The 27,944-nt window shown below is 45.6% G+C and overlaps 1 protein-coding gene across 3 annotated transcripts; it reads right to left on the reverse strand.

Moving 5' to 3' along the window:
• LOC100350451 (putative KRAB domain-containing protein ZNF788) lies at positions 1 to 27,554 on the reverse strand. Of its 3 annotated transcripts, XM_089316509.1 has the most exons (7): positions 27,396 to 27,552; positions 18,824 to 18,950; positions 18,581 to 18,641; positions 15,665 to 17,628; positions 6,229 to 6,332; positions 3,688 to 3,828; positions 1 to 1,145 (listed from the first exon to the last, which is right to left on the reverse strand). In XM_089316509.1, the coding sequence occupies exons 1-4, from the start codon at positions 27,396 to 27,398 to the stop codon at positions 16,644 to 16,646; spliced, it is 1,176 nt and encodes a 391-aa protein (XP_089172635.1). In that variant the 5' UTR covers positions 27,399 to 27,552; the 3' UTR covers positions 1 to 1,145; positions 3,688 to 3,828; positions 6,229 to 6,332; positions 15,665 to 16,643. The 3 variants fall into 3 exon arrangements, 2 of the variants coding, with proteins under 2 accessions (XP_089172635.1, XP_089172637.1); XR_016223382.1 differs by lacking the exons at positions 15,665 to 17,628; positions 18,581 to 18,641; positions 18,824 to 18,950 and having other exon boundaries at positions 27,396 to 27,547; XM_089316511.1 differs by lacking the exons at positions 1 to 1,145; positions 3,688 to 3,828; positions 6,229 to 6,332; positions 18,581 to 18,641 and having other exon boundaries at positions 17,439 to 17,628; positions 27,396 to 27,554.
• Positions 27,555 to 27,944: the final 390 nt, after the last annotated feature.

Consider the following 27,944-nt stretch of genomic DNA (forward strand, 5'->3'; position numbering starts at 1 on the left):
AGTATAATCTTTTTTTTTAAAGATGTTATAAAATTAAAATGCAGAGTGACAGAGATATGGCCACAACAGCGAGGGCTGGGCCAGGCTGAAGCCAGGAGCCAAGAGATCCATCTGGGTTTCCCTCAGGGAAGGCAGGGCCACAAGTACTTGGGCCATCACCTGCTGCCTTCCCATGCACGTTAGCAAGGAGCTGGACTGGAAGTGGAGCAGCTAGGACTTGAACGGGTGCCCATAAAGGATGCTGGCATTGTAGTCAGCAGCTTAACCCACTGTCACACCAACCCCTGCCCTGTGTTTTCCTGTAAGAGTTGTTTATGCTTAGCTTTAGCTTTACTTTTACTTTTAGGACTTTGATAAATTTGGATTTCATAGTTCTGTAAAAAAAAAAATTATTCATGTGACAGGCACAGTGACAGAGAAAGGGACATCTTCCACCCACTGGTTCACTCCCCCAAGTGGCTGCAACAGTCAGGGCTGGCCAGGAACGCCATCTGGGTCTCTCACATGGGTGGCAGGGACTCAAGTATTTGGCCGTTTTCCACTGCCTTCCCAGGTCCATCAGCAGGAGCGGGATTGGAAGCAGAGTAGCTAACCTGTGGTACCACAAGACCAGCCCCTGAGTTCACGCTCTTAATAAATTGTTATTTTCATTTTATTTGAAACGCACAGAGACACAGAGGTTTATTCCTCTAATGGCCTCAATGCCTGTGCTGGTTGAACCCAAAATCAGGAACACAGAATTCAGTCTGCGTCTCCCATCACTGCTGCTGCCCAGTGTGGTCAGGGGTAGGGACTTGAACTCTGCAATTCCCAAGCACTGTCTGAATCACTGTGCCAAGTGCTGGTTTTATTTTTATAGATAGTGTAAGCCAGGTAAGGATCCAGCTCTAGACTTCAGCATGTGAGTACTCCATTTTCTCAGCACTTTTCCCACTGAATGGTCCTGGCACCTCGTTCAAAATCTTATCGCATGTGTGAAGGGGTGTCTCTGGGCTCTCTCCTCTTTTCCATTGGTTATGCCAGTCGCAGAGCTTTGATTACTGTCACTCTGAGTAAGTTTTGAAATCAAGAAGAGACTTTCAACTTTGTTCCTTTCCAGGGTGGCTTGAGATTCCATGTGAATTTCCCAATGGGCATTCCAATTTCTGTTGAAAAAGTGAAACAGAGACAGATGGAGATCGTTGGGATTTTGGTAGAGATTATGTTGAATTTGTAGACCATTTTGGGCAATACTTACATCATGAGCAAGATGTATTCCCATTTTACTTGTATTTTAATTTGTTTCGGCACATCTTGTAAAATTCTTTTACCTTAATACCAAAGTATTTTATTATTTTCAAGCTATTGCTGTATTTTCTCATTACAAATGAAAGTGACTTTTGCATGTTGAATTTATCCTGCAACTTTGCTGAATTCTTTATTAGTTCAGTTTTTGTTTTTGCCTCTTTTTGATTTTCTGTTTATGTGAGGTCATCTCACCTGCGAACAGAAATGAGTGCATTCAAATTGGAAAGGAAGAAACAAAATTATTTCTTGTCCTTTGCTAATTGCTCTAGCCAGAATTTCCTCTCTTTTTTTAAAATTTGACAGAGTTAGACAGTGAGAGAGAAACAGAGAGAGAAAGGTCTTCCTTTTTCCGTTGGTTCACCCAAGTGGCCGCTATGGCTGGTGCGTCGTGGCTGGTGCGCTGCACTGATCTGAAGGCAGGAGCCAGGTGCTTCCTCCTGGTCTCCAATGTGGGTGCAGGGCCCAAGGACCTGGGCCATCCTCCACTGCCTTCCCAGGACACAGCAGAGAGCGGGACTGGAAGAGGAGCCTCTGGGACTAGAACCGGCGCCCATATGGGATGCCGGCACTGCAGGCAGAGGTTTAACCAAGTGAGCCACGGCACTGGCCCCTCTAGCCAGGATTTTTAATACTGTCTTGAATGGAAATGGTAAACGAGGTATCTTGTCTTCCTCTTGAGCTTAGTGGGAAATTGTTTTGTATTTCATCATTGACTGTAATGTTTCTGTGGGATTTTTGAATTCCTAGGTTGTTGTGGATTTTGTGTTTTGTCAAATGCTTTTTCTGCCCAACTGATGATTGTGGTGTATTACAGATTGGCTTTCATAAGTTGAACCAGCCTTGGATTTCAGGAATCAATCTCATTTGGCCATGGTATCTGACTAGAAGGGAGAGTATCTTCCATCTATTGGTTCACTCCACAAATGGCCATAACAGCTGGGACTGGACAAGCAAAGCCAGGAGCTTTATCTAGGTCTCCCATGTGTGTGGCAGGGGTATAGGTACTTGGTCCATCTTCTGCTTTCCTGGGTGCATTAGCAGGAGCTACACTGGAAGCAGGAATCTGCGCTCTTATGGGATGTGGGTATTGTAGGCAGCAGCTTAACCTGGTGAGCCACATGCTGGCCTCCACTTCCGCATTTTTACAGCACTAAGCTTGAACAACCATGTAATATGCCAGTCTGAGTTTAACTTTAGTTTTGGGGGCAAGCATTTGGTACAGCAGTGAAGATGTTGCCTGGGGCACCTGGAGTCCCAGCTCTGCTCCTGGTTCTAACTTCTTGCGGCAGCACATCCGGGGAAGCAGTGGTGGTGGCTGAAGTAGCTGGGTCCCTACCACACACATGGGAGACCTGGATTGAGTTACCAAGCTCCTGGCTTCAGCCTGGCCCATATTGCATTTAGAGAGGAAATCAACAGAGAGAAGATCTTACTCTAAATATGAGAAGCTGAACCATGTTTTCTGATGCCAGCTCAGTTTCCTTTTGCCTCCTGTATGGCCAGCATCCTGATTCTCTTGCTAGTTTTCACTACCCAGTGTTCCTTTATATTTGCCTCCTCTGAACTTTGAATAAATTAATACTAATGGGATTAAAAAAGGAATGTGAGTGGCAGTCTCCTTGTCTCAGTACATCTTTCTACTATACATCCCAGTGATTATTGTGTGTAGACTTGTACATGTTTCTGTCAGACTAAAATTACCTGAGACCATCATTTGAAAGAAGTACCATTTTCCTGTTCCATTCTGCTTTGATACTACCCAATAAAAATGCTCAACTGTTTTGTTAGCGCCATTAAATAGCCATCCTTAGTCTTACATTTATTACTTGATTACACTGGACATGGGGCAAACCACCTGTGAGTTTCTAGCTGTTCTCTGTTGGTGTTGTCACACACAATGGATTCACACTGTAACTAAAACAAGTGAAATGTTGTCTACCAGGGAAACTCAGTAGAGACTTAGTGCCCAGAGTATTTGGGGAGACTGATCCCCAAGGCACTGCTGGAAAGGAAAGAGGTGAGGTATAAGTCAGTGAGGTACCTGGAGCCTCTCACTCTTACCTCTTAGGGTGGTGGGATCCTTCCTAAAGCCTCATTTCCCCGGCACCAGCAAAGATCAGGCCCGTGAGCGGGCATTTCTAAGAGTAAGCAGCTCTGGATAACTATCATTAGCCCTCCTCTGCACATCAGGGGCTGGGACTTGATAGACATCTGCTCTACCAAGAGAAACTCGGTTTACTGCACACTGGATCCACCAGTGATGGTGTTCCAACTCTGCTGCTGCCTTTCTGAATGTTTCAGTTGTAAAGAAAGTGGGTCAGAAAAGAGAGTAAGAGACAACCAAATGATGGAGTAAAATCTTCAAGACCGCAGAATCAGGTAAACATTTTAGGTACCTACCTGCCAATGTCACTCATCCTCCCCTGGGATGTCTTAGGACTCAGTGGCCTTGGAGGATATGGCTGTGAACCTCACCCAGAGGAGTGGGCTTTGCTGGATCCTTCAGAGATGTGATGCAGGAAACCTTCAGGAACTGGGCTTCTGTAGGTAAGAAGATTTCTGCACTTACTCAGTTGGAGAATGGTATTTATCGGTGCTATTCCACAGTTTGGAAAGTGGAAAGACAATAATAGTTTGATGAATAAATGAGGCATGGTTGCAGTACACCTAGAATCTGGTAATTTTTCTGGTTCTCCATTTTAGGGGGAAAAATGGGAAGACAAGAACACTGCCTATAAAAACAAAAATCCTGGGAGAAATCAAAGGTGATTCACCCTGACAAGAGGAAGCCATGCCCCTTGAGGGAATCAACCTGCCATGAACATTTAGAAAGAAGCAAAAAAATTAATTATTCTTATAAAGTTTCTACCCAAAATATATTCTTAAAATAAGACATGCATGCTCATTGTGAAACTGCATACATATCACTGACTTGATAGCTGTGGGGAGTCACACTGTATGGTAACCACATGTGGCAGAAAGCCTGCACTCTCTATGCATTTAATACCATGCTGGTTTTTACAGCAGCTATATACTAGAGAGACTGTGGAAGTGAACAGTGTGGAGAAATCTTCAGCCAGATGCCAAGTCCTGATCTGAAAAGAAAAAATGTGAGTGCAGTGTGTGGAGAAAGTCCTTGTTCATTCTTCATCCCTGACTAGGTAGATCATATCTCACTGTAGACATGACAGGTAAACAATGTGGGAAATCTTTCCTTTCCTTGGGACAGATGTGACTATGAGGAATGTAAGAAAGCTTCTATTTCTCTCTCTTAAGGTACTTTGCAGTATTTTGTTGAAGCCTTTTGCAACCATACTCAGATTTGTGTTCCTTAGTACAGAATATGATTTTTTTATTATACATATACACAAAGATATTTCAAAAAGTTTCTGAAAAATTGAAATAAGATGTTCATTTTGGTGCAAAAAAATTGTGAAATCCATGTGTACTGTTATAATATGCATTTTCCATGAACTTTTGGAAGTGCTCTCTACATCTACAGCACTGTGTGTGGGTTCCACACCATGGGTTCAAGTAATCACAGATTTGAAACTGTCTGTACTGAATACAGTTTTTTTTTTCCATAAACAACACAATATGTCTTCATATGGCATTTACTTTGCATATTATAAGTCATATAGAGATTATTTCAAGTTTATAGAAGCACTGACTGCTTAGATTATATGCAAATACTGCACCATTTTATATAAAGGATTTGAGCATCTGCATACTCTGGTGTCCTTGTGTGTGTGTGTGTGTGTGTGTGTGTAGGGGTAGTGTCCTGGAACCAGTCCCCTACAGATAGTGACAACAGTTGTAGACATAGATGTGAATGGTAAAACTGCTCATGAGATCTCAGAAAACTTTTGCACCAAAATATAGTTATCTCTTATTTTCCCATAAATTTTAAGTTCCCTCATATATATAATACACACACACACACACACACATATGTATTATGTGGTATAGTTTAATATTTACTACTTATATATAATCAAAAAATGTAATGACTATTAGAGTCTATTACAACATTATATAAATAGAGTGTTATAGACTTGTCAGACTATAGTACAGTGTTTCAGTTCCCTGCTTGCCTTGCCCAGTTTTATTCAAACACCAACCGCATCTTCCCATGGAAACAGAGACACGTCATCTCCCCTTCCCTTCACACCCACTTGTTCTCTACTCCCATGTGACTCCCTGTGTGGGCCTACAACAGCTTACCCTCTTCTTGTCTGTGAGTCTAAGTACTCTTGTCTTTCCAGTGGCGGGTATTAAGAGGTCCACTGTCCGAGGGTGCTAATTCCTCACTCCAGCTGGGTGAATGGGAGGCTGCTGCAACAGGTGGCAACACAAAGCAGAAATGAATGGATCCATCCTAAGCTGACTGGTTCCCTGATAGAGCCACCTGTGTCAGAACTGCCCATTGCTGAGGGGCTTCCACTGTGGTCTTTATCAGGTGCTGCCATCTCTTCCCATTCTCATCACCGAGACGTGAATGGTTAGGTCATCATACCCTGGTGCCTTTTGTTTGGCAGCCACTTTTCCAAAGCACTCAGCCCTCGAAGCAAAGAAGAACAGAGAACCTTAACCAGCTGGAACTTCTGCCTGATTATCAAGTCAGCCTACATCTCTGTGGTTCTTGCACCTACTCTCTTCACTCTTGGGGAGTCCCATGCAACTCCAGCCACGGTCCATTGTGAAGGGGCAGAAAAGAAAGGGACCCTGCCCTGGAAAGAACTAAGCAAGTCACCCAGCTTGCCTCACAGGAATCGCTGTGTAGACAGGAGCAGTGCCCTTGTTTGTGTCCTGTGCTGTACTTCCCTTGCTACTGTTGTGTGGCCACCTCTGACCTCCAAGGTGGTGAGCATAGCCTGTCTGTCAGCGACAAAATGCCTGATGCTAATAACATTATAAAGAGAAAAGGTTTGTTTAACTCACGGTTTTAGAGGTCCAAGTCCAAGTTCAGGTGGTCCCATTGGTTTGGCCTCTCATGAGGGCAGCAGTTGGCAATGGCTTGTACAGAGGAGGATCACATGGCAAGTCTGGAAGCAGAGAGAGTGGCTGGGCCCACTCAGGCTGGTGTAACCATCAGCAGGCAAGCCCTAGTGGCCTCAGGACCTCCCACTAGGCCCTCCTCCTCAACACCATGAATGGGATTGTCTCTACCCTCCTAGTATAGGTCATTGGCTCACAACCTGAGTTTAAATGTCTGTAAGTTTGGGGGCAAGCCTCATGGTCCAGGTGCTGGTGAGAAAAGAAATGGGGAAAGAGCATTTGCAATTGGCCCTCAAAGTGTGAGAGAATAAGTGAGTGTCGCAGAGGCTGGGCTGTCTTGGCCAACCCCTCCTGGCCTCAGGGCACTGCATTCCCAACACATACTTCAGTTGTTCATGAGCTGGAGTGAGGAGGGGCTGCCCAGAGACCTCCCCCGTAAGATTGCGGAGCAGGAGGTCTGTGCAGAGAGGCAGTAGAGGGATTGATGGGTGGAGGTCTGAGGAGAGAGAGGCAGTAGAGTGATTGATGGGAGGAGGACACATCTCTGAGCAGCAGGCCTGGGCTCTGCCTGGCCCCACGCTCGCCACCGCACTCAAGGGCTACTCTTGTTCCCACAGAACGACCTTACTGCCTGTGCACACTTAGCCCAGCAACCATGAGCTGATGCCTGAGAAGCTGAGGTGGTCCCCTTCCACGGGGTAGCTAAGCTTAGCTACAGAGTCCACACTGCATGTGATCAGATGAAGAAGCATCTGAACCTGAGTCAGCTCTGACAGGGAGCAAAGCAGTCAGGCGGTGGGCTGAGATCCATAAGCACAGCAGGACCCTATCTGCCTCTTCCTCCACAGATGGCTGTGTCCCCAGTGCTGACTGGGGGTGCAGAGCAGCCCCCTCCTCACTGGTGCCTTGAAGGATAACTGTGGAATGAGCAGGGAGTACACCCCCTTTCCCCGCGGTCAGCAAGGACTGGCCGAGGCAGCCCAGCCTCTGCCACAGCCCCCAGGGAAACAGGCTGTCCTTCCACACTTCACCGGTGAGCCACCTCATCACGGGCTGTAAAATCAAGGCAGACTGCTTTCCGAGGTCCCTCGGCAGCACTGCAACCAGGGCACATACAGCTAAGCCTGCGTCCTCCCTAGGCAGCTTCACTGTCCCAGAATCCTCTGCCACTTGCTGCCTCTAAGTACCAAATCCTGTAACTTGTACGTCTGTCTCAGCGCCCTCAGACACAGTGCTAACCTGTACACAGTGAGCCTGCTGGACATGGGGAAAACACCTGTGGGATTCCTCTGCCTCAGTGACTGTAATTCACCACACCTAACCTGAGCATCCTGTGGGAGGCCCATAGCCATGATTGTACCTATCTTAGGCTCTCTGGAAGAACAAGTTTATAAACAGCAACAGGTGACCCAGGCTCCCCCAACCAAGAACAGACTGAAACAAGGATCTACAATTTGACTCAACTGGACGTCCACCATCCACTATTTATTATTTTAGTTTTATTATTTTATTATTAAAACAAGAGGCTCAACAAGCACTGCTTACATTTAATGCCTCTACAAAATACGTTTTGAATGAACTTCGAGATCAGTTTAATGCATTTAGTGGAAAATCTAGGTTCTTAATCAATAAGAGGCTCAAATAAGGCTTATACATAGCGTAATACAAAACTCAAGCATGGTTCCCCTCTGATCTTGGGAGAATTACTGTAGTTAAAAACAGGTATAGGGGCCATACCATATGGGCCAGTGTTGCCTGCAAGTCCCAGCTGCTCCACTTCCAATCCAGCTCTCTGCTTTAGCCTGGGAAAGTAGTAGAAGATGGCCCAAGTCCTTAGGCCCCTGCACCCCCATGGGAGACCCGGAAGAAGCTCTTGGCTCCTGGCTTCAGATTGGCGCAGTGCTCTCTCTCTGCCTTTCCCTCTCTCTCTCTCTGCCTTGCTTTCTCTCTCTGTTGAACTCTTTCAAATAAATAAACAAACCCTTAACAAAACCAGCAACAACAGGTATGCCTTCCATTAGCCATAAATTCTGCCTAAATTCTATATAATCCAGGCACCTTGTGCTACAATGTCCCATAGTGGGCACAGATTCTCTGGCCCAATGAGTAATAAATGAAATGTTTTCCACTTCCAAATGTTTTTGACAAAGTGAGAACCTCTCAGCCCCAATGGTTACCAGGTACATGTGTAATTCAGATGACTTGATTACCCTGTTGTGGGCTGTCACAGATTATATCCTTCATGGAATTGGCCCAGTTATTAAGTCTGTGGGCACGGAATGGTTTGTAATATTCTATTTTCTTTTTGATGACCATGGGAGCAAGTCATGGCCTCTCATTTCTGATATTTGTATCTTTTTTTCTTCATTAGCAGTCTAATTGATATTTTCAAAGAACCAGAATTTGTTTCACTGATTTTCTCTGCAGATGACCTAGTTTCAAGTTTTCCTTCCTTCTCAATGTTTTAGGTTTATATTGCTCTTCTTCAGTGTCATAAAGTGGAAGGTTACATTTTATATTTTTCCTTTCTTTTATTTTTTTGACAGGCAGAGTTAGACAGTGAGAGAGAGAGAGAGAGAGAAAGGTCTTCCTTCTGTTGGTTCACTCCCTTAATGGCCGCCCCGGCCAGTGCTGTACTGATCCGAAGCCAGGAGCTGGGTGCTTCCTCCCAGTCTCCCATGCAGGTGCAGGGACCCAAGCACTTGGGTCATCCTCCACTGCTCTCCCAGGCCACAGCAGAGAGCTGGACTGGAAGAGGAGCAACTGGGACTAGTACCCGGGGTGCCGGTGCCACAGGTGGAGGATTAGCCAAGTGAGCCACGGTACCAGCCTATTTTTCCTTTCTAATGTATGCATTTAATGCTATAAATCTGTTTCTAAACAATGCTTTCATTGTATCTCAGAAATTTCAGTAAGATTCATTTTTCAGTTTTTAAAACTGTTAAATTTGAGAAGACCAATTTTATGTTTGTCCTGCAACATGACATTATGAGTTTAGTTTAGTTGTGAATTCTTTCTAAACTGGTTTTGCAGGAACTTCAAAACTTTATGGGGAAAGGAATTAAAAGACAGGCTTATTTTGGTACCAAAAATATTTGAAATTCATGCATTTTTTTCATAACACATTTCTTATGATCTCTTGTAGGAGACCTTTTGTATGCATGGATTTCAGGTGTTTTTGGCATCAAAATAAACTTTAATAAATATCTTCCTAAATAAAGACTGAGTTCAGCCCTAACCTACATTTTAAAGAGTGCAAAATTCTGAAAACAAACAGACGGCAAAAGCAGCATGAAAGCTATTTTGTTCTGGCAATTTGGGGAGTGAACCAGCAGATGAAGGATTCTCTCTCTTTAACTTTGCCTTTCAAATATTTCAGAATAATTAAGCAAGAGGAGAGTTTAATGTTCTCCAAGCATATTGAAAGTACTGTTTTAAATAATTATTTTAAAGTATAAAAGGGGTCTTTAAAAAGTTCATAGAAATGCATATTCTCTCCAGTGCCATGGCTCAATAGGCTAATCCTCCGCCTGCAGCGCCAGCACCCGGGGTTCTAGGGGGTTCTAGTTCCGGTTGGGGCACCGGATTCTGTCCCAGTTGCTCCTCTTCCTGTCCAGCTCTCTGCTGTGGCCTAGGGAAGGCAGTGGAGGATGGCCCAAGTCCTTGAGGCCTGCACCCACATGGGAGACCAGGAGAAACACCTGGCTCCTGCCTTCTGATCAGCACGGTGATGATATGGAAATGATATGTGGATCATTAAGACGAAGGCTGAGGGGACGGCTAGTCCTCTTACAAAAAGGTGTTAAAATGTTTCAGCATGAGGCCTCCTCTCCCTCTGAAGTTAGAACACGCAAAACGACACTACAGCTCAACACTACACTTTCACTGTTCTTTGGACATTTGCCCTCTAAATTATCCATCATTGTTTCTGGTGTTCCCTTTGGGAAATCAGAGAGAACTTGCATAGATACTACTTTCCTCAGAGGAAAAAAGTCCCAAACAGGCTAGCACTGTGGAGACAGATATAATACTTTTTCAAACTGGGAGGAACTCTATGGTTTAAAGGAGTTCTCTCAGTCTGTATAAAAAATTGATACAAGGCAAAAATTAACAGAATTTTAAATCTTTTCAAGTGATATTAAGCAAAACACCAGCACCACAACCACGTGTGGCCTGCCAACCAGAGAAGCTTCATCTCCAGATACTCATCTCCTAACTCATGATCACAAATTACATGCTCTTAAACTTAACCATGGCATGCTCATGGATTGGAAGAATCAACATCATCAAAATGTCCATTCTCCCAAAAGCAATTTATAGATTCAATGCAATCCCAATCAAGATACCAAAGACATTCTTCTCAGATCTAGAAAAAATGATGCTGAAATTCATATGGAGGCATAAGAGACCTCGAATAGCTAAAGCAATCTTGTACAACAAAAACAAAGCCGGAGGCATCACAATACCAGGTTTCAGGACATACTACAGGGCAGTTGTAATCAAAACAGCATGGTACTGGTACAGAAACAGATGGATAGACCAATGGAACAGAACTGAAACACCAGAAACCAACCCAAACATCTACAGCCAACTTATATTTGATCAAGGATCTAAAACCAATTCCTGGAGCAAGGACAGTCTATTCAATAAGTGGTGCTGGGAAAACTGGATTTTCCACGTGCAGAAGCATGAAGCAAGACCCCTACCTTACACCTTACACAAAAATCCACTCAACATGGATTAAAGACCTAAATCTATGACCTGACACCATCAAGTTATTAGAGAACACTGGAGAAACCCCGCAAGATATTGGCACAAGCAAAGAGTTTCTGGAAAAGACCCGGGAGGCACAGGCAGTCAAAGCCAAAATCAACTATTGGGATTGCCTCAAATTGAGAAGTTTCTGTACTGCAAAAGAAACAGTCAGGAGAGTGAAGAGACAACCGACAGAATGGGAACAAATATTTGCAAACTATGCAACAGATAAAGGGTTGATAACCAGAATCTACAAAGAGATCAAGAAACTCCACAAAAACAAAACAAACAACCCACTTAAGAGATGGGCCAAGGACCTCAATAGACATTTTTCAAAAGAGGAAATCCAAATGGCCAACAGGCACATGAAAAAATGTTCAAGATCACTAGCAATCAGGGAAATGCAAATCAAAACCACAATGAGGTTTCACCTCACCCCGGTTAGAATGGCTCACATACAGAAATCTACTAACAACAGATGCTGGCGAGGATGTGGGGAAAAAGGGACACTAACCCACTGTTGGTGGGAATGCAAACTGGTCAAGCCACTATGGAAGTCAGTCTGGAGATTCCTCAGAAACCTGAAGATAACCCTACCGTTCAACCCAGCCATCCCACTCCTTGGAATTTACCCAAAGGAATTTAAATTGGCAAACAAAAAAGCAGTCTGCACCCTAATGTTTATTGCAGCACAATTCACAATAGCCAAGACCTGGAACCAACCTAAATGCCCATCAACGGTAGACTGGATAAAGAAATTATGGGATACGTACTCTTTAGAATACTATCCCGCAGTAAGAAACAATGAAATCCAGTCATTTGCAACAAAATGGAGGAATCTGGAACACATCATGCTGAGTGAAATAAGCCAGTCCCAAAGGGACAAATACCATATGTTCTCCCTGATCAGTGACAACTGACTGAACACCAAAAAGGAAACCTGTTGAAGTGAAATGGACACTATGAGAAACGGTGACTTGATCAGCATAGCCCTGACTGTTAATGAACAACTTAATACATTATCCCTCTTAGTTTTTTTTGTCTGTTCTACTTAATATGACTGGTTTAATTCTGTAATTAATACACAGTTATTCTTAAGTGTTAAAATTTAACTGAAATGTGATCCCTGTTAAACATAAGAGTGGGAATAAGAGAGGGAAGAGATGTACAATTTGGGACATGCTCAAGCTGACTTGCCCCAAATGGTAGAGTTAGAAACATACCAGGGGACTCCAATTCAATCCCATCAAGGTGTCATGTACCAATGCCATCTCACTAGTCCAAGTGATCAATTTCAGTTCACAATTGATCATAATGAAAGGACTAAGAGTCAAAGGGAGCACATAAACAAGTCTAGTACCTGCTAATACTAACCGATAGAATAAATAAAGGGGAGAGTGATCCAACATGGGAAGTGAGATACTCAGCAGACTCATAGAATGGCGGATGTCCTAAACAGCACTCTGGCCTCAGAATCAGCCCTAAAGGCATTCCGATCTGGCTGAAAAGCCCATGAGAGTATTTCAGGCATGGAAAGCCAAGACACTCTGGCAAAAAAAAAAAAAAGGACCTAAATGAAAGATCTCTGTGAGTGAGATCCCAGTGGAAAGCACAGGTCTTCAAAGAAGGAGGTACCTTTCTCTGAAGGGAGGAGAGAACCTCCACTTTGACTATGACCTTGTCTAAACAAGATAAGAGTCAGAGAACTCAAGGGGCTTCCATAGCCTTGGAATCTCATGACTGGAGCATAGTGAGATTACTGATGCCATAAACAAGAGTGTCAATTTGTAAAGTCAACAACAGGAGTCACTGTGCACTTACTCCTCATGTAGGATCTCTGTCCCTAATGTGCTGTACATTGAGAATTAATGCTATAACGAGTACTCAAACAGTATATTTCGCTTTGTGTTTCTATGGGGGTGCAAACTGTTGAAATCTTTACTTAATGTATACTAAACTGATCTTCTGTAAAAAAAAAAAAAAGAAGAAATTATCAATTCCCAACTTGACTCTCACTGGGATTAAACATGACAATAGGTCTGACCTGATTTCATCATCATTTAAAAAATCATCTATTATTTTTCACTTTATGTTTCTGTGTGGGAGCAAACTGTTGAAATCTTTACTTAATGTATGCTAAACTGATCTTCTGTATATAAAGAGAATCGAAAATGAATCTTGATGTGAATGGAAGGGGAGAGGGAGTGGGAAAGGGGAGGGTTGCGGGTGGGAGGGACGTTATGGGGGAAGCCATTGTAGTCCATAAACTGTACTTTGGAAATTTATATTCATTAAATAAAAGTTAAAAAAAAAAAAACTTAACCATGGCAAAAAGATGAACCACACCTATTCCTTTATCTTTATGAGGAATTGTTACTGTTAATCCCAGAAACGAGACTTTTAAGTACTGTTCCACAAACTACACACACACCCAAGCAGTTCCTGAACAGTGTCTAAGATGTAAATGTTGAAAACATAAATTACATCCTCACTGAGGCTTCACAGACAAATACCTAGCTTCTCAACTATTTCACATCCTCCACTCCATTCCTCTGCCTTCTAAAGAACTATTATGATGACTAGTGATAGAATTATGCTGACCGCCTCACAACATTCAGTACAGCTGAAGGCTGGATTGTATTTTGAATAGCAATAGAAACACTTTATCACGGGCCAGGGTTAAAGGCTGCTTATGACACTAGCATCCCATATCACAGTGCCAGTAAAGTCCCAGCTGCTCCACTTGTAATCCAGCCCTATTAACACAACTAGGAAAGCAGTGGAGCATAGCCCAAGTGCTTCAGCCCCTGCCATCACTTGGGAGACCAGAATGCAGTCCTTGGCACTTGGCTTCAGCTGCCCCAGCTCTGGCTGCTGCTGCCATTTGGAGAGTGAACTAGTGGATGAAAGATCTGTCTTCCTGTCACTTTGCTTTTCAAATAAATAAATCTTCAAAACAAAAAAGTGGGCCAGCATTGTGGCACAGAGGCTAAACCACAACATATGACACCAGCATCCCATTTGGTTGCCAGTTTGAGTCCCAACTGCATTTCTGATCCAGCTCCCTGCTAATGCACCTGGGAAAGCAGAAGACGATCCAGGTACTTGAAACCCTGTAACCCACATGGGAGACCTGGAGGAAGCTCCTGGCATTGGCCTGGCCCAGCCCCAGCCATTATGGCCATTGGGGAATGAGCCAGTAGATGGAAGATCTGTCTGTATCTGTCTCTCCCTAACTCTACCTTTCAAATAAAATAAATAAATCTTCTGGAGGAAAAAAAAATACCTATCATAAGAATCCTGTAAGTTCTTTTTAAAGAACTCTTACTAAGAATCCTATTTATATTTTGTGCTCTTATTAGAATTCATTAGACCCCCTCACCTTATTTTTATTTCAAAGGCAGAGAATGAGACTTTCCATCCCCTGGGTCATTCCCCAAATGCTTTGCAACAGCCAGGGTTGGGCCAGGCTAAAGCCAGGAGCTCCATCTGCATCTCCCACGTGGTGGCAGGGACCCAAGAACTTGAGCCATCATCTGCCTCCCAGGTACACTAGCAGAGGTGACTCGGTCCCAGACATTCTAAAACGGGATACTCAGGCACCCCAAATGTCAGCTTAACCTGCTGCACCACAATGCCCACCCCCCAGCTCTCCTTCTTTCAGGATGGACAACATCCTGGTGGACTTTGGGAAAGGGACACTGACAAAACCAAAACTTAGTTTCTGGCATTACAAATGAGTGAGAAAGTTTCATGACCAACTCCAACCATGTAAGAAATAAAATTCACCTGACAAAAAGCTTACCCAAGTTGAAATATTTGCCGATAATATTGACTCAGAAGGTATAATGAGCAACTTGACAGAATTATGAAGTTGGTTTAGAAAGCTTGTACTTGCAATGGATTATCTTAATATTTTCAGAAAATAAGTGGTATTTGTTAATGTAAAAGTTACTTAACATTCTAATATTTCTAAGAAATACCTAAGGCAACTTTTATATGAAAAAATTACTTTTAAAAACATACCAAGGGGTTATGTTTAGGTATAAGTAACTGGAAACCACCACAATCTAAGGAAGGTGCTTACTGTCATGAAAGAGGCCAGATCAGAAGAGTCACTACGCAGTGTAGCAGAACAAGGTCCTATAGTCCCTGTGACGGCACCATCTTAGTGATCATGGTGGAAACAGGACAGTAGCAGTGTTAGCAGAACAAAGTGTTTGCTATAAAGATTAGACCTTAGACAAGTATAACCTAGAAGAAAGGGGTAAGAGCATGAGAGACTACTTCCAATCATGAAGGTTTGGGTTGCCAGAATGACACACAAGATGTGGAAAATTGTGGCGGGTCTTTAATATGGCACTGCATGAGACACCTGTGGGAATCTAAACCCCTGAAAAATCAGAGGTCACCAGTTACAGTGCTTTGAGGAAGTCTTTGACTGGCAGGACAGTCAAGAAAATGAACTGGAAGCCCCCAGGCATCTGTCTTCCTCAATGGTGACTGAACACCTTCTTCACTTGTGCCTTCCAAATCTCCAACAAGTTAAGCTGCTGATGAATCTAATACAAAACCACAAGAAGTGACTTGGGAACATACAGTTCCTGTCATTATCCACACTGACCTGACAGCCCAAGGGAGCCATCTCCACTGCAGTTACACTTGACATTGTCTTATCACTGGTCTGACTTTTTGTTGCAGTCTATTATCCAGTCTCCAGTTAGAAGGAACAAAGTAAAAGATGAAAATAATGAGAATAAAAGTAACGTGAAACTACCTGATGGATGGATGACAACTTTTTATTAGCAAAGAAAATAGAATAAGGCTCTTGGGGGGTTAAAAACATTTTTCTCCTAGGGAAGGTAGAATACATCATGTGATGGGTAAGGGAGATAAAGTACCTGCCACACCAGAACAGCAGGATACCTCAATACCAAAGTGACACTTCAGTGACCTTTTACAGTACAGTTATACATTACATAAAAATTAAACACACATGCATATTAGCAGTGCACTTCAATTCACCCCTGGATGGAACAGACTCCAAAATGGAAAGAGAAAAATTAACTGCTATAACTCAAAATGCTCAGGTACGCTACTATTCCTATGTACTCTGGCTTCAGGAACATCTACAGAATTCCCACCTCAGTGTTCACTTACCCATTTTCAGAATGCAATACTGATAAAGCTAATACTTCTGTTATTTTGTTCACATTGATTTTCTGCAACATTGTACATAATTATGTCAGGTCTTCCCACATTACTTTCAGTTACTAGATTTTTCAGTGGAAACTTGCCTATGATGTTGAAAGCAGTGGTTAAAACTGAAAGCTTTTCAGTATTTCCCACACTTACAAGCTTTCTACCAGTGCATTCTGACTATACACTTTTGTTAAGGGTGTCAGTAAGCTGAAGACGCTCACATCTTACTTACATTTGAGAGGTTTTGTGCCACAATGTTCCTGCACTGCTTCAGAAATGACTCTCGATGACTGGAGGCTTTTCCACGTCCTTTACATTCACGGGGTTTCTCTGCAGTCTGTGTTCTCCTGTGTCCCCGAAAAGTCATGCAGCAAATGGAGGCTTTCCCACACTGTTTATGTTCATAGGGCTTCTATTCTGTGAGTGTTTTTATGAATCTGAAATGATCTGGGAGAGTTAAATGTTTTTCCACACTCCACACACGTATGAGGTCCACCTCCGACGTGCAGTACCACATGTTTTCGAAAACCTGCAAGAGAAATGAAGGCTTTCCCGCACTGTTCACATTTATATGGTTTCTCTCCAGTGTGAACACTCATGTGTCCTTGAAAGGTAGTGTGATAAATGAAGCCTTTCCCACATTCCTTACACTCGTAGGGTCTCTCTCCAGTGTGAGTTCTCACATGTACTTGAAAGGAACCAGGCCAACTGAAGGCTTTGCCACACAGGTTACACTGGTACGGTTTCTCTCTAGTGTGAGTCCTTTCATGTATCCGAAATGAACTGGGACAATTGAAGGCTTTCCCACATGCCTTGCATTTATATGGTCCGTCCCCAGTGTGTACGATCATGTGTCTTCGAAAGCTGGAGAAGTAAATGAAGGCCTTCCCGCACTCTTTACATGCGTACGGTTTCTCTCCAGTGTGCGTCCTTTCGTGTATTTGCAGGCCTGTCAGAGTACTGAACGTCTTCCTACATTCTTTGCATTCATAGGGTTTTTCACCTGTGTGGGTCCTCTCATGTCTGAGAACAGACTGGTGGTAAGGGAAAGTCTTCCCACATTCCTTACATTTATAGTGTTTTTCTCTGTGATTCCGTTCATGTTTTCTAAAAGACTGGAGGTAACTAAAGGCTTTCCCACACTCCTGACATTTATATGGCTTCTCTCCGTCATCCTGCCAGCCATAAGGTTTGTGTCCAGGGTGAGATCTGATGTGTTTATTAAGAGATGAATGACAAGTGAAGACTTTTCCACATATATTACATTCACATGGCTTTACTCCTAGAGGAGTTTTCTTGTGCAGATTCAAATTTGAACTCTGGCTGAAATTTTCTCCACACTGACTACCATCTTTACTTTCACAGAATCTATCTACGATACAACGTCTGTAAAAAACAAGAAGCACAATATTAATGATGTGTTTAATGATGATTTTTGTATTTATTAAAAGATATTAGAATCGCATTTTTCTCATTTTCAGGAAAAGTATAAGTTTCTACTCTGTCTGAATTTGTAGACAAATAGGCTGAAGATTCTTAAAGAGGACTTACCCATAGCTAATATCAAAGCCTGTGATACTCATAAAGGAAGTTTCCTAATACTGTTAACAAGTGAACTGTTTTTCAAACACTGAACATCTATGTCGTCTTTTTTTTTAAAGGCTATTTTTTAAGGTTATTTGAAAGGCAGAGTGACAGAGAGGGAGAAACAGATCTTCCATCTGCTGGTTCACTCCCCAAATGGCTGCAATAGCCAGGGCTGTGCCAAACTGAAGCCAGGAGCCCCCAACTCCATCTAGACCTCCTACATGGGTGGCAGGGGACAAAGTACCTGGGCTATCCTCTGTTGCTTTCCCAAGCAGGGAGCTGGACTGGATACAGAGCAGCCAGGACTTGAACTGCTACTCTAGTATGAGATGTTGACATCACAAACCGTGGGCTAGTCTGGGTACAATAAGCCCAGCCTCACATCTATGTCATTGATTCAGCTCCCTGTGAATGCTCCTAGGAAGGCAGAGGAAGATGGTCCAAGCACTTGGAAACCTGCACCCATGCAGGAGACGTGGATGAAGTCCCTTGTTCCTGGCTTCAGCCTGGTCCAGACTGCGGCTGTTGTGGCCATCTGAGGAGTAAACCAGTGAATGGAAATATTCTCTCTCTCCCTCTTTGTTGCTATGCTGTTCAAGTAAATAAAGCTTTAAAAAAAACCATTTTGGGTGAAAATCTTTCTAATGAATTAATCTAAAGCTGGGCTTATTTCTTTTCTTTGTTTGTTTATAAAACTCCATGACATACTAAGTTTCCTTCATGGTACATTGCATTCTCTTTACGCACTCACCTCAGATTTTTCCCTTGGTGTTTGGATTGGTATTCAGTGTTATGATCTTCAGGGTTTTTCCCTAAAATGCATACCCAGAAAAATCATTACAAATCATGAGAAATTACAGAAAAAAAATTAGATCCATGATGAGCTGCCATCATATCTGGTTTATTTTTCAAAGCATTCTCTTTCCACATGCCAAAGCTGGGAGCATTGTCGACATGGCTCATTCCCTAAGTGAAGGAATGTTGTTGTCATTACCTACTAAGTCGAGGTTCCCAAAGGTTTCCAGCATCACATCTCTGTAGAGCGTTTTCTGCAGAGGATCCAGCAAAGCCCACTCCTCTGGGGTGAAGGTCACAGCCACACCCTCCAAGGTCACTGAGTCCTAGAACATCCCACAGGTGTGCACAGGAGAATGAATGGGTGAGATGGACAGCACTGGGGATCTATATCCAGTTCACAAGATGTTCACATGACTATGGTCCCAAAACACTGACTGGATGACTTGTCATCACGGCTTATGTTTCATAGTATTATGAAGACACAGAAGTTATTTCCATATTTTTTCCTGTGATTTCTTATCTTATTGCTAATGACAGCATACAGAGCACCTTGAAGAAACGGCATACAAATGAAGTACTTCCCTTTCAAGGCCACCAATTTCTTTTGAGAGGAAAAAACTCTTGTGTCTCTTTCCAAATTACCCATCCTATCACTCAGCAGTCTATAAAGCACAAGGTCAAATCTGGACAAGTTTTTAATGAATGAAAGCAATGAAGGACTGGAAGTGTTTCTTCCATTTACATCCCAAAAACATGCAGAATATGGAATTTATTATTTTAGAAGACTGAGCTGGCTGTATTTAAAAGACTGATCTGGTCAGATCTAGCTGGCTAAATGAAAGCATTCTTAGGGCCAGTGTTGTGGCCTGCATGTTAAGCCACTGCCAAATGCCAGCATCCCATATCAGCATGCTGCTTTGAGTCCTGGCTACTTCTGCATATGATCCAGTTTCCTGCTAATAGTGTGCCAGGGAAGGCAGTGTAAAACGGCCCAAATATTTGGGTCCCTGCCTCCCACATGGAAGACCAACTCCCTGGCTCCTGGCTTTGGCCTGGTCCAGACCTCACTGTTGTGGTCATTTGTAGAGTGAGCCAATGGACAAAGATATCTCTCTCCCTCTGTTGCTTTGCCTTTCAAATAAATCTTTAAACAATTCTTTGGGAGGTGTATTAACTTGACTTGTGTGTCAGACTTATTGCTCAGAATTGGAAGTTAGAACTCAGGAATTAGAACTCCATAAAGTCCCTGTAGATATGAGCCTTAGAGCCATTTTGCCCACACATATGCACATGAAGGAAACACAGTAAAACAGCAATAGAGCTCTTCCTTGAAGAATCATGAGTGTATCCTGGGCCATAGTGATCTTGAACTGACGAGGAGCTGAATTTGCCAGGGAGTTCATTCAAGTCAACAAATTTGATGGTGAATTTGCCCTTGATTATAAAATACACAAGATTCAGCAATGCTCGTCTCCAAAGGAACATAAAATCTTTCTGGGGCTGCTGTTGTAGCACAGTGAGTAAAGCTACCACCTGCATCCTATATCAATGCTGGTTCAAGTCCCAGCTGCTCCACTTCAATCCAGCTCCTTGCTAATGGCTTGGGAAAAGCAGCAGAGATGATCCAAGTCCTTGGGCTCCTGCCATCCATGAGGGAGACCTGGATGAAGCTCTTGTCTCAGGGCTTCAGCCTGGCTCAGTCCTGGCTGTTGGAGCCACTTGGGGAGTGAACCAGTGGATGCAAGACCTCTCTGTATCTTCTTCTCTGTAACTTTTACTTTCAAATAATTCTCAAAATCCTTCCTGCAGTCTGAGGCAGTGATTCCTGACAAGCCACTCAAGAGGCTGCTGTCCCAACTTCTCATGTCCAAGCTCCCATATGGTACACAGGAGCATGACAGCCCAATCAGAGCACAGGAATCCCTCAGTGTCATACTTCTAAACTGATCTGAAGATCATTACCCTTTGATAGCCATGGGCAAGGGACAGAGAAGAGGCTCCCCCGGGCTATCCTGATGTCTGAATTTACCCAGCTGGTAAGCAGAGCAGAAATACCTCTTGTTGATGGGTCTGGGGAATAAAGTGAGCTGCCTGAGTCACAGCTAACTCCTCTCTGTACAGTGCATCTATAGCTCTTTTCTTAGCCAAGTCTTTTTTTTTTTTTTTTTTTTTTTTACATGCAGAGTGGACAGTGAGAGAGACAGACAGAGAGAACGGTCTTCCTTTGCCATTGGTTCACCCTCCAATGGCCACTGCAGCCGGCGCGCTGCGGCCAGCGCACCACGCTGATCCAAAGCCAGGAGCCAGGTGCTTCTCCTGGTCTCCCATGGGGTGCAGGGCCCAAGCACTTGGGCCATCCTCCACTGCACTCCCTGGCCACAGCAGAGAGCTGGCCTGGAAGAGGGGCAACCGGGACAGAATCCGGCGCCCCGACCGGGACTAGAACCCAGTGTGCCGGCGCCACTAGGTGGAGGATTAGCCTATTGAGCCACGGCACTGGCCCTTAGCAAGTTTTAACAGACCTGTGTACAAGAGAAGAGTGAACATTCACACTCCTGACTGCTCAGCCTAAGAAATGACTGCTTACAAAGCTTGACCTTTGCTGGTACCCACAAACTAGATTTGAGGAAGAAACCCAACAGCCAACTGGTAAAGAGGGCTCAGTGTGCCTAAACAGTTGACATAAACGAGGTGGTACTTGCTTAACTCCTGGTCTCCCTAGAGAATTTGCAATTTTAATCACATGATCAGCAGAAGGAACCTCCCCATCAACCCCCAGAACACACTCAGGGCATGAGCTTCCCTGATAGTTCAAGTATGTTGTTACAGCTTGTTGCCTGGGAACACTGAATCCAGCCTTTGTGACGACACTGGGAATGTTCTGAGGCATGCACTTTGTTTTCTCCTGTTTCAAATTTGCTTATGTACTAATGGATGTTTGATAATCCTAATAGAAAAATTTGAAATGTTTTACTGAGTAATTTCAAAACACAAAATAATGAAACAGATCACTCATGTTTTTAGAAATCAATGTGGGCTGGCGGGGGGTGGTGGTGGTGGTGATGGCACTGTGGTGTAGTGGGTTAAAGCCTCAGCCTGCAGTGCTGGCATCCATATGGGTGCTGGTTTGAGTCCCAGCTGTTCCACTTCTGATGTGCACCTGGGAAAGCAGCAGAGGATGGCCCAAGTCCTTGAGCCCCTGCACCCACGTAGGAGATCCGAAGAAGCTCCTGGCTCCAAATCGGCTCAGCTTTGGCTGTAGCGGCCATTTGGGGAGTGAACCAATGGATGGAAGACTTCTTTCTCTCTAACTCTTTCAAAAAATAAAATTAATCTTCAAAAAAAAAGAAATCAATGTGGGTCTGACATCTTAAGAGTAGCAGGGGCCGGCGCCGTGGCTCAATAGGCTAATCCTCCGCCTAGCGGCACTGGCACACTGGGTTCTAGTCCCAGTCGGGGCACCGGATTCTGTCCCGGTTGCCCCTCTTCCAGGCCAGCTCTCTGCTATGGCCCGGGAGTGCAGTGGAGGATGGCCCAAGTGCTTGGGCCCTGCACCCCATGGGAGACCAGGAGAAGCACCTGGCTCCTGGCTTTGGATCAGCGCGGTGTGCCGGCCGCGGCGGCCATTGGAGGGTAAACCAACAGCAAAAGGAAAGACCTTTCTCTCTCTCTCTCACTGTCCACTCTGCCTGTCCAAAAAAAAAAAAGTAGCAGGTAAAGCTGCCGTCTGCAGTGCCAGCATCCCATATGGGTGCTGGTTCCTGTCCTGGCTGCATTACATCTGATCCAGCTCTCTGCTAATGTGCAAAGCAACAGATGGCGGCCCAAGTCCTTGGGCCTCTGCACCCGCATGGAAGACCCAGAAGAAGCTCTTGGCTCCTGGCTTTCAATCAGCTCAGCTCTGGCTGTTACAGCCATCTGGGGAGTGAACCAGCAGATGGAAGACCTCTCTCTCTACCTCTCTCTCTGTAACTCTTTCAAATAAATAAAATCTTTAAAAATGAATAAATAAAAACAAAGAAATCCATGTTATCAGGGCCAGCACCATGGTGTAGCGGGTAAATAATTTCTTCTATCAGAAACTTATGGGTCAGTGGTTAAGTCACTGTTTGGGACACCCACATCACATATCAGACTGCCTGATTCAAGTCCTGGTTCCTCTGCTTCCAATGAGGCTTCCTGCTGGTGTGTACCTTGGGAGGCCGCAGATGAGGGGTCAAGGACTTGAGTCTCCTCTGCCACTCATGTAGGAAGCTCACTGAGTATTGGGCTGGCTTCAGCCTGGCACAGCCCTGGCTGTTGGGGGTGTGAACCTGTGAAAGAAGATCTTCTCTGCTTTTCAGATAAAAATTAAAAAGTTTTCTTAAAAAGAAACTTGGAGCAATCATGGGTAACTACAGGGGCCGAATGAGGAGGCTGCTGCAGCCTCCATCCAGTGAGGGAGCCTGAGAGTGCTAACAGGAATTCCTGGTGCAGGGCAGAGTGAACACAGCCTGGTGCCCTCTTTTTAGGGCACCCATTCGAGGAGGATCAGCTTACAGGACAAGGCATACATGCACTTGTAAACAAGTGCCCTTTCGCTTCCAGAAGATGCGAGTGCCGAGAGGATCAGACACAGTGTCGGCTCAGGAATTCACAAGCACCATTCAGGCCCACACCGTGCAGTGGCGATGGCTCATCTGCTGGTGGTGAGCTCTTTCCTTCAGTATCTGTGTGTCCTGGATGTCAAATTGACGTCACCAAGGAGGAAGTCACCAGTGGCATGTCAAGCTTGTGCTCCTGGAGAAAGGAGGATGCAGCTCTGGTCTCACCTGCAAAGACTGTGCGACCACAGGTTGTTACCTGGATTTGACCAAAGGTGAACCAAATCTCCTCAACTGGGAAGCCAACTGCTCTAAGAAGCTGATGAAACAGGCGCGGAACAGAAGAGACTCAGCCACATCCCTTCCAACAATATGTACTGGCTGCATGGAGTAATTAACATAATGTTTGAAAGAGACGGCTTAGTGGGTACAACCACCCTGTGAGACTGCAGCAAACCCCTGTAAGGCGCCATTCATCCCTAACAGATTTGAGAACAAGCCAACCTGTGCTGTTAAGGAGAAAGCACCAACTAGGTTTTTGAATAATACTCTTCAATCCTTCAAGGCTCTGCTCAGTTTACACTGGGACAGTAACTAATTTAGCTGGAGAGTAAGGTGTGAGGGGGCTCCCATTCTGTCAAGCCACCTTGTAAGTGCTAAATACTTGATTTAACTAAGACTCATTGGCACAGGGCTTCCTACTCACTATGAGATACCGTAGGATAACATGTACCATGACCTTGGGAAATTTACAATTCAGGCCATGAAAAGAGTTCTGTTGGTTAAGGTCAGACAAATCCAATTTGTGTTCTATTTTATATTCAGTAACTTTCCTGAGATTATCAAGAGTACCTTACTGAATTTAGCAGTAACCCAAGTGTAGCTAATTTGAGTCGCAGTATTAATCCCATGAAGGTTTGCCAGGTGAGGCCATTATCACATCATAGAGACCAAAAGCCAAGCGGTGTCCTTCATTTCATATTTTTTTCCTTCTTCCTCGCTCCTTTTTTTTATTGTTGCTGGAAATATTCTGCCGGGGGGGGGGGGGACTTTCATCCTCCCTAATCAGACAATTATACAAATTTTCCTCTAGGAAGTCTCAATCCAGTGTCAAAGTTAGGAGACTTGGTGGCAATGGCTTCTTTTTAAGAGCCCTCAGCTGGGGCTTGGGCTGTAGTGCAGCAGGTTAAGCTACCACCTGAAGCACCACAACCCAAATGGGCACCAATTCAAGTCCGGGCTGCTTCACTTCCAATCCAGCTCCCTGCTAATGTGCCTGGGAAAGCAGCAGCAGATGGCCCAAGTTCCTGGGCCCCTGCTCCCACGTGGAAGACCTGGAAGAAGCTCCTGGCTCAGGCCTGGCCAGCCCTGGCCCAGCCCTGGGTCATTGTGGCCATTTGGAGAGTGAACCAGCAGATGTAAGATTTCTCTGTCTCTCCTAACTCTCTCAGATAAATATAAAATTCAATACTTCTATTAAAAAAAAAAAAAAGAACCCCCAGCTATGTCAGGTTTAATCTGACTCACTTGTACTACTGGGGTGGCATGTGTGCCGCCCCCTCTAAACCCCAGGGAAATGATATTTATTGAAGCACCAACAGCAGAGGTACTTAAAGGTCCCAAGAGGCCTTTGCCTTTAGACGTGTTCTTTCAGCCCACCATCTTTTTTTTTTTGACAGGCAGAGTGGACAGTGAGAGAGAAAGAGACAGAGAGAGAGGTCTTCCTTGGCCATCGGTTCACCCTCCAATGGCCGCCATGGCCGGCGCACTGCGCTGATCTGATGGCAGGAGCCAGGTGCTTCTCCTGGTCTCCCATGGGGTACAGGGCCCAAGCACTTGGGCCATCCTCCACTGCACTCCCTGGCCACAGCAGAGAGCTGGCCTGGAAGAGGGGCAACCGGGACAGAATCCAGCGCCCCGGCCGGGACTAGACCCCGGTGTGCTGGCGCAGCAAGGCGGAGGATTAGCCTAGTGAGCCGCAGCGCCTGCCCCACCATCTAATCTTTAAAAAGATTATTTATTTTCTTTATTATTTATTTTGTGAAAGAGAGAGTGAGCAAGCACCTTCCATCCGCTGGTTCAACCCCCACTCCCATGGCCACAATGCTAGGAGCTTTATAATACTTAGTCTTTATTTAATTTCAACTTTTCTATATGGAAATCATTTTAAGATATAATCCTTGGCCAGCGCCGCGGCTCACTAGGCTAACCCTCCGCCTGCAGCACCAGCACTCCGGATTCTAGTCCCATTTGGGGCACCGGTCCTGTCCTGGTTGCTCCTCTTCCAGTCCAGCTTTCTGCTGTGGCCCGGAAAGGCAGTGGAGGATGGCCCAAGTACTTGGGCCCCTGCACCCCATGGGAGACCAGGAGAAGGACCTGGCTCCTGGCTTCGGATCAGCACAGCGCGCAGGCCATAGCGGCCATTTGGGGGGTGAACCAGCAGAAGGAAGACCTTTCTCTCTGTCTCTCTCACTGTCTAACTCCGCCTGTCAAAAAAAAAAAAAAAAAAAAAAAAGCCGGCGCCGCCGACTTGCAGCGCCGGCACACCGGGTTCTAGTCCTGGTCGGGGCGCCGGATTCTGTCCCAGTTGCCCCTCTTCCAGGCCAGCTCTCTGCTATGGCCCGGGAGTGCAGTGGAGGATGGCCCAAGTGCTTGGGCCCTGCACCTCATGGGAGACCAGGAAAAGCACCTGGCTCCTGGCTCCTGCCATCGGATCAGCGCGGTGCTGCAGCGCGCTGGCTGAGGCAGCCATTGGAGGGTGAACCAACGGCAAAGGAAGACCTTTCTCTCTGTCTCTCTCTCTCTCTCACTGTCCACTCTGCCTGTCAGAAAAAAAAAAAAAAAGATATAATCCTTAAACATTACTTAAACATTAAAGGTTGTAAACCACAGAAATTTCCAATCTCTAATATGAGAAGTTACATCACAGCCCTTCCATTATATCTCACACTGGGAGTGATTTAAGGAATGCATAAGGGATTGGACTTAATTCCTTATAAACGGCAGGAATTTCAAAGATTGCAGAAGCTTTGAGTAGCTTTCCTCCTATTGAGACAGAGGTTTTGAGGTTTTTATTTTGTTTTCTTACTAGTAAACCTTCTTCAATCCCAATCTTCTCTAGGGACATATGCACATCTAAAAACTGATTGGAAAAGTGCTTGATAGCCATCTCACATTTTGAGGATTTGCCTACAAGAAACAAAGACTGTTTGGTTTCAGGATTTTCTCGCCTTATGTCCTGTCTCTAAACTTCCACTTTCAAAGTCAAAGAAACTAAGATCTTACACACTCACACAACGACTAAATCGCAGAAGGCTAAGGGCAACTGAAGTGAAGGGGCCACAATATTCAGTAGATAAAGGCATCCAAAGGAGGAAAAAAAAAACCACGAATATTCTGAGCAGTTTAGGTGCCCTGCCTGCTTCCTCACATTGCAGAAGGAAAAACCACGCCCAGAGCCTAAACAAACACGCACACCAGCTTGAGGGTCCCACACTCCCCTCAGGGTCAGTCCTCGAGGAGAACGGCCTCGGACACTCGCCCACCACGGCCCGCTCTCTGCAGACGTCACAGCTCACCATCGGGGATCTAACCGTCACTAAACCGCGTGAAACCTAACCAGCGACTTTCACCCACCTCCCTAACGGGGAAAAAAAAAAAAAACACAAAAATCCCCCTCCAACCCCCCCCCCCCCCCAAAAAAAACCCATGCTCACGGCAGCCAGCACTGCGGATGCAAAAAACTCAAACCTCACCAAAGCTCAACACCAGCCTAGGGGTCGCCAGCTGTCCGGGGCGGCCAAGGGCTCCCTCCCGCCCTGCAAGAGGGACCCCGCGGGACGCCGGGGCGACACGCGCCTCCCGGGACGTGGCTCCGGCTTCTGGCACCCGGACACGTCCCGCCCTGGGCACAGCCGTGCGGGGCTTCGAGACGCCGCTTCCCGCACGTTTAGAAAAACACACATGGAACCGGGTGACCGCTGGGGGCGGAGAGGGCCGGCGGCCCCCCACGTCCGCGTGCTCCCGCGACCCTCCCGCCGTCAGCGCACGAGCTGAGGAGACGCGGGGCGCCGGCGGAGGACGCCCGCTTCCCCCTCCGAAGGCCCGCATCCCGCCTCAGCCGGTTCCAGCTGCTTCCAGCCAGCCCCTGCTCCCTCCTCAGGACGCCCGGCTGCGGACACTCACCATGTCCCGGGCGGCCCCGCCGGCCCCAGCGCCACAGCCGAGGCCGCGGAGACCCGGGAGACCCCTGAGGCGGCCCGAGGCCGCTCACCGCCCACGTGACACGGGCGGGGCGGGGCGCGGCTCCCGAATGCGCCGCCGGCGGGACGTAGCCTCGCCCACCTCTCAGAAAGCGCTCCTGATTGGACGGTCCTCGAGGCCCCGCCTACGGAGGCCCCAGACGGACAGGTTCGGGAACGCTGGCCTCGCGTAGGGGGCCACGCTTTGGCGGTCAGCGTCCGCTTGTCGCCAGCCCTCCACGCGGGCGCTGGCGGCCCTCCCGCCGCTGTTTCAGATCGTGGGGGCGGGGGGGACTCGAAGCTGCACGGGACTCAGCTTATGAACGTTGCCCTTTATTATTTTTTTAATCCAGTCTTCCTTCACGAAGCCTGTGGTCTGGTTCCAGCTACGCTGTTGTGAATGCCATTGCTGCAGACGGCCGGGTGTTAGGCACAGAGACCCCGTCTCATTCTGCGGTGCCCGGGTTCGAGTCCCAACTTCCATCCGAGGCCA

Source organism: Oryctolagus cuniculus, chromosome 16 (assembly GCF_051225735.1).
Source record: "Oryctolagus cuniculus isolate XC-2025 breed Fujian yellow rabbit chromosome 16, ASM5122573v1, whole genome shotgun sequence".
NCBI lineage: Eukaryota > Metazoa > Chordata > Mammalia > Lagomorpha > Leporidae > Oryctolagus > Oryctolagus cuniculus.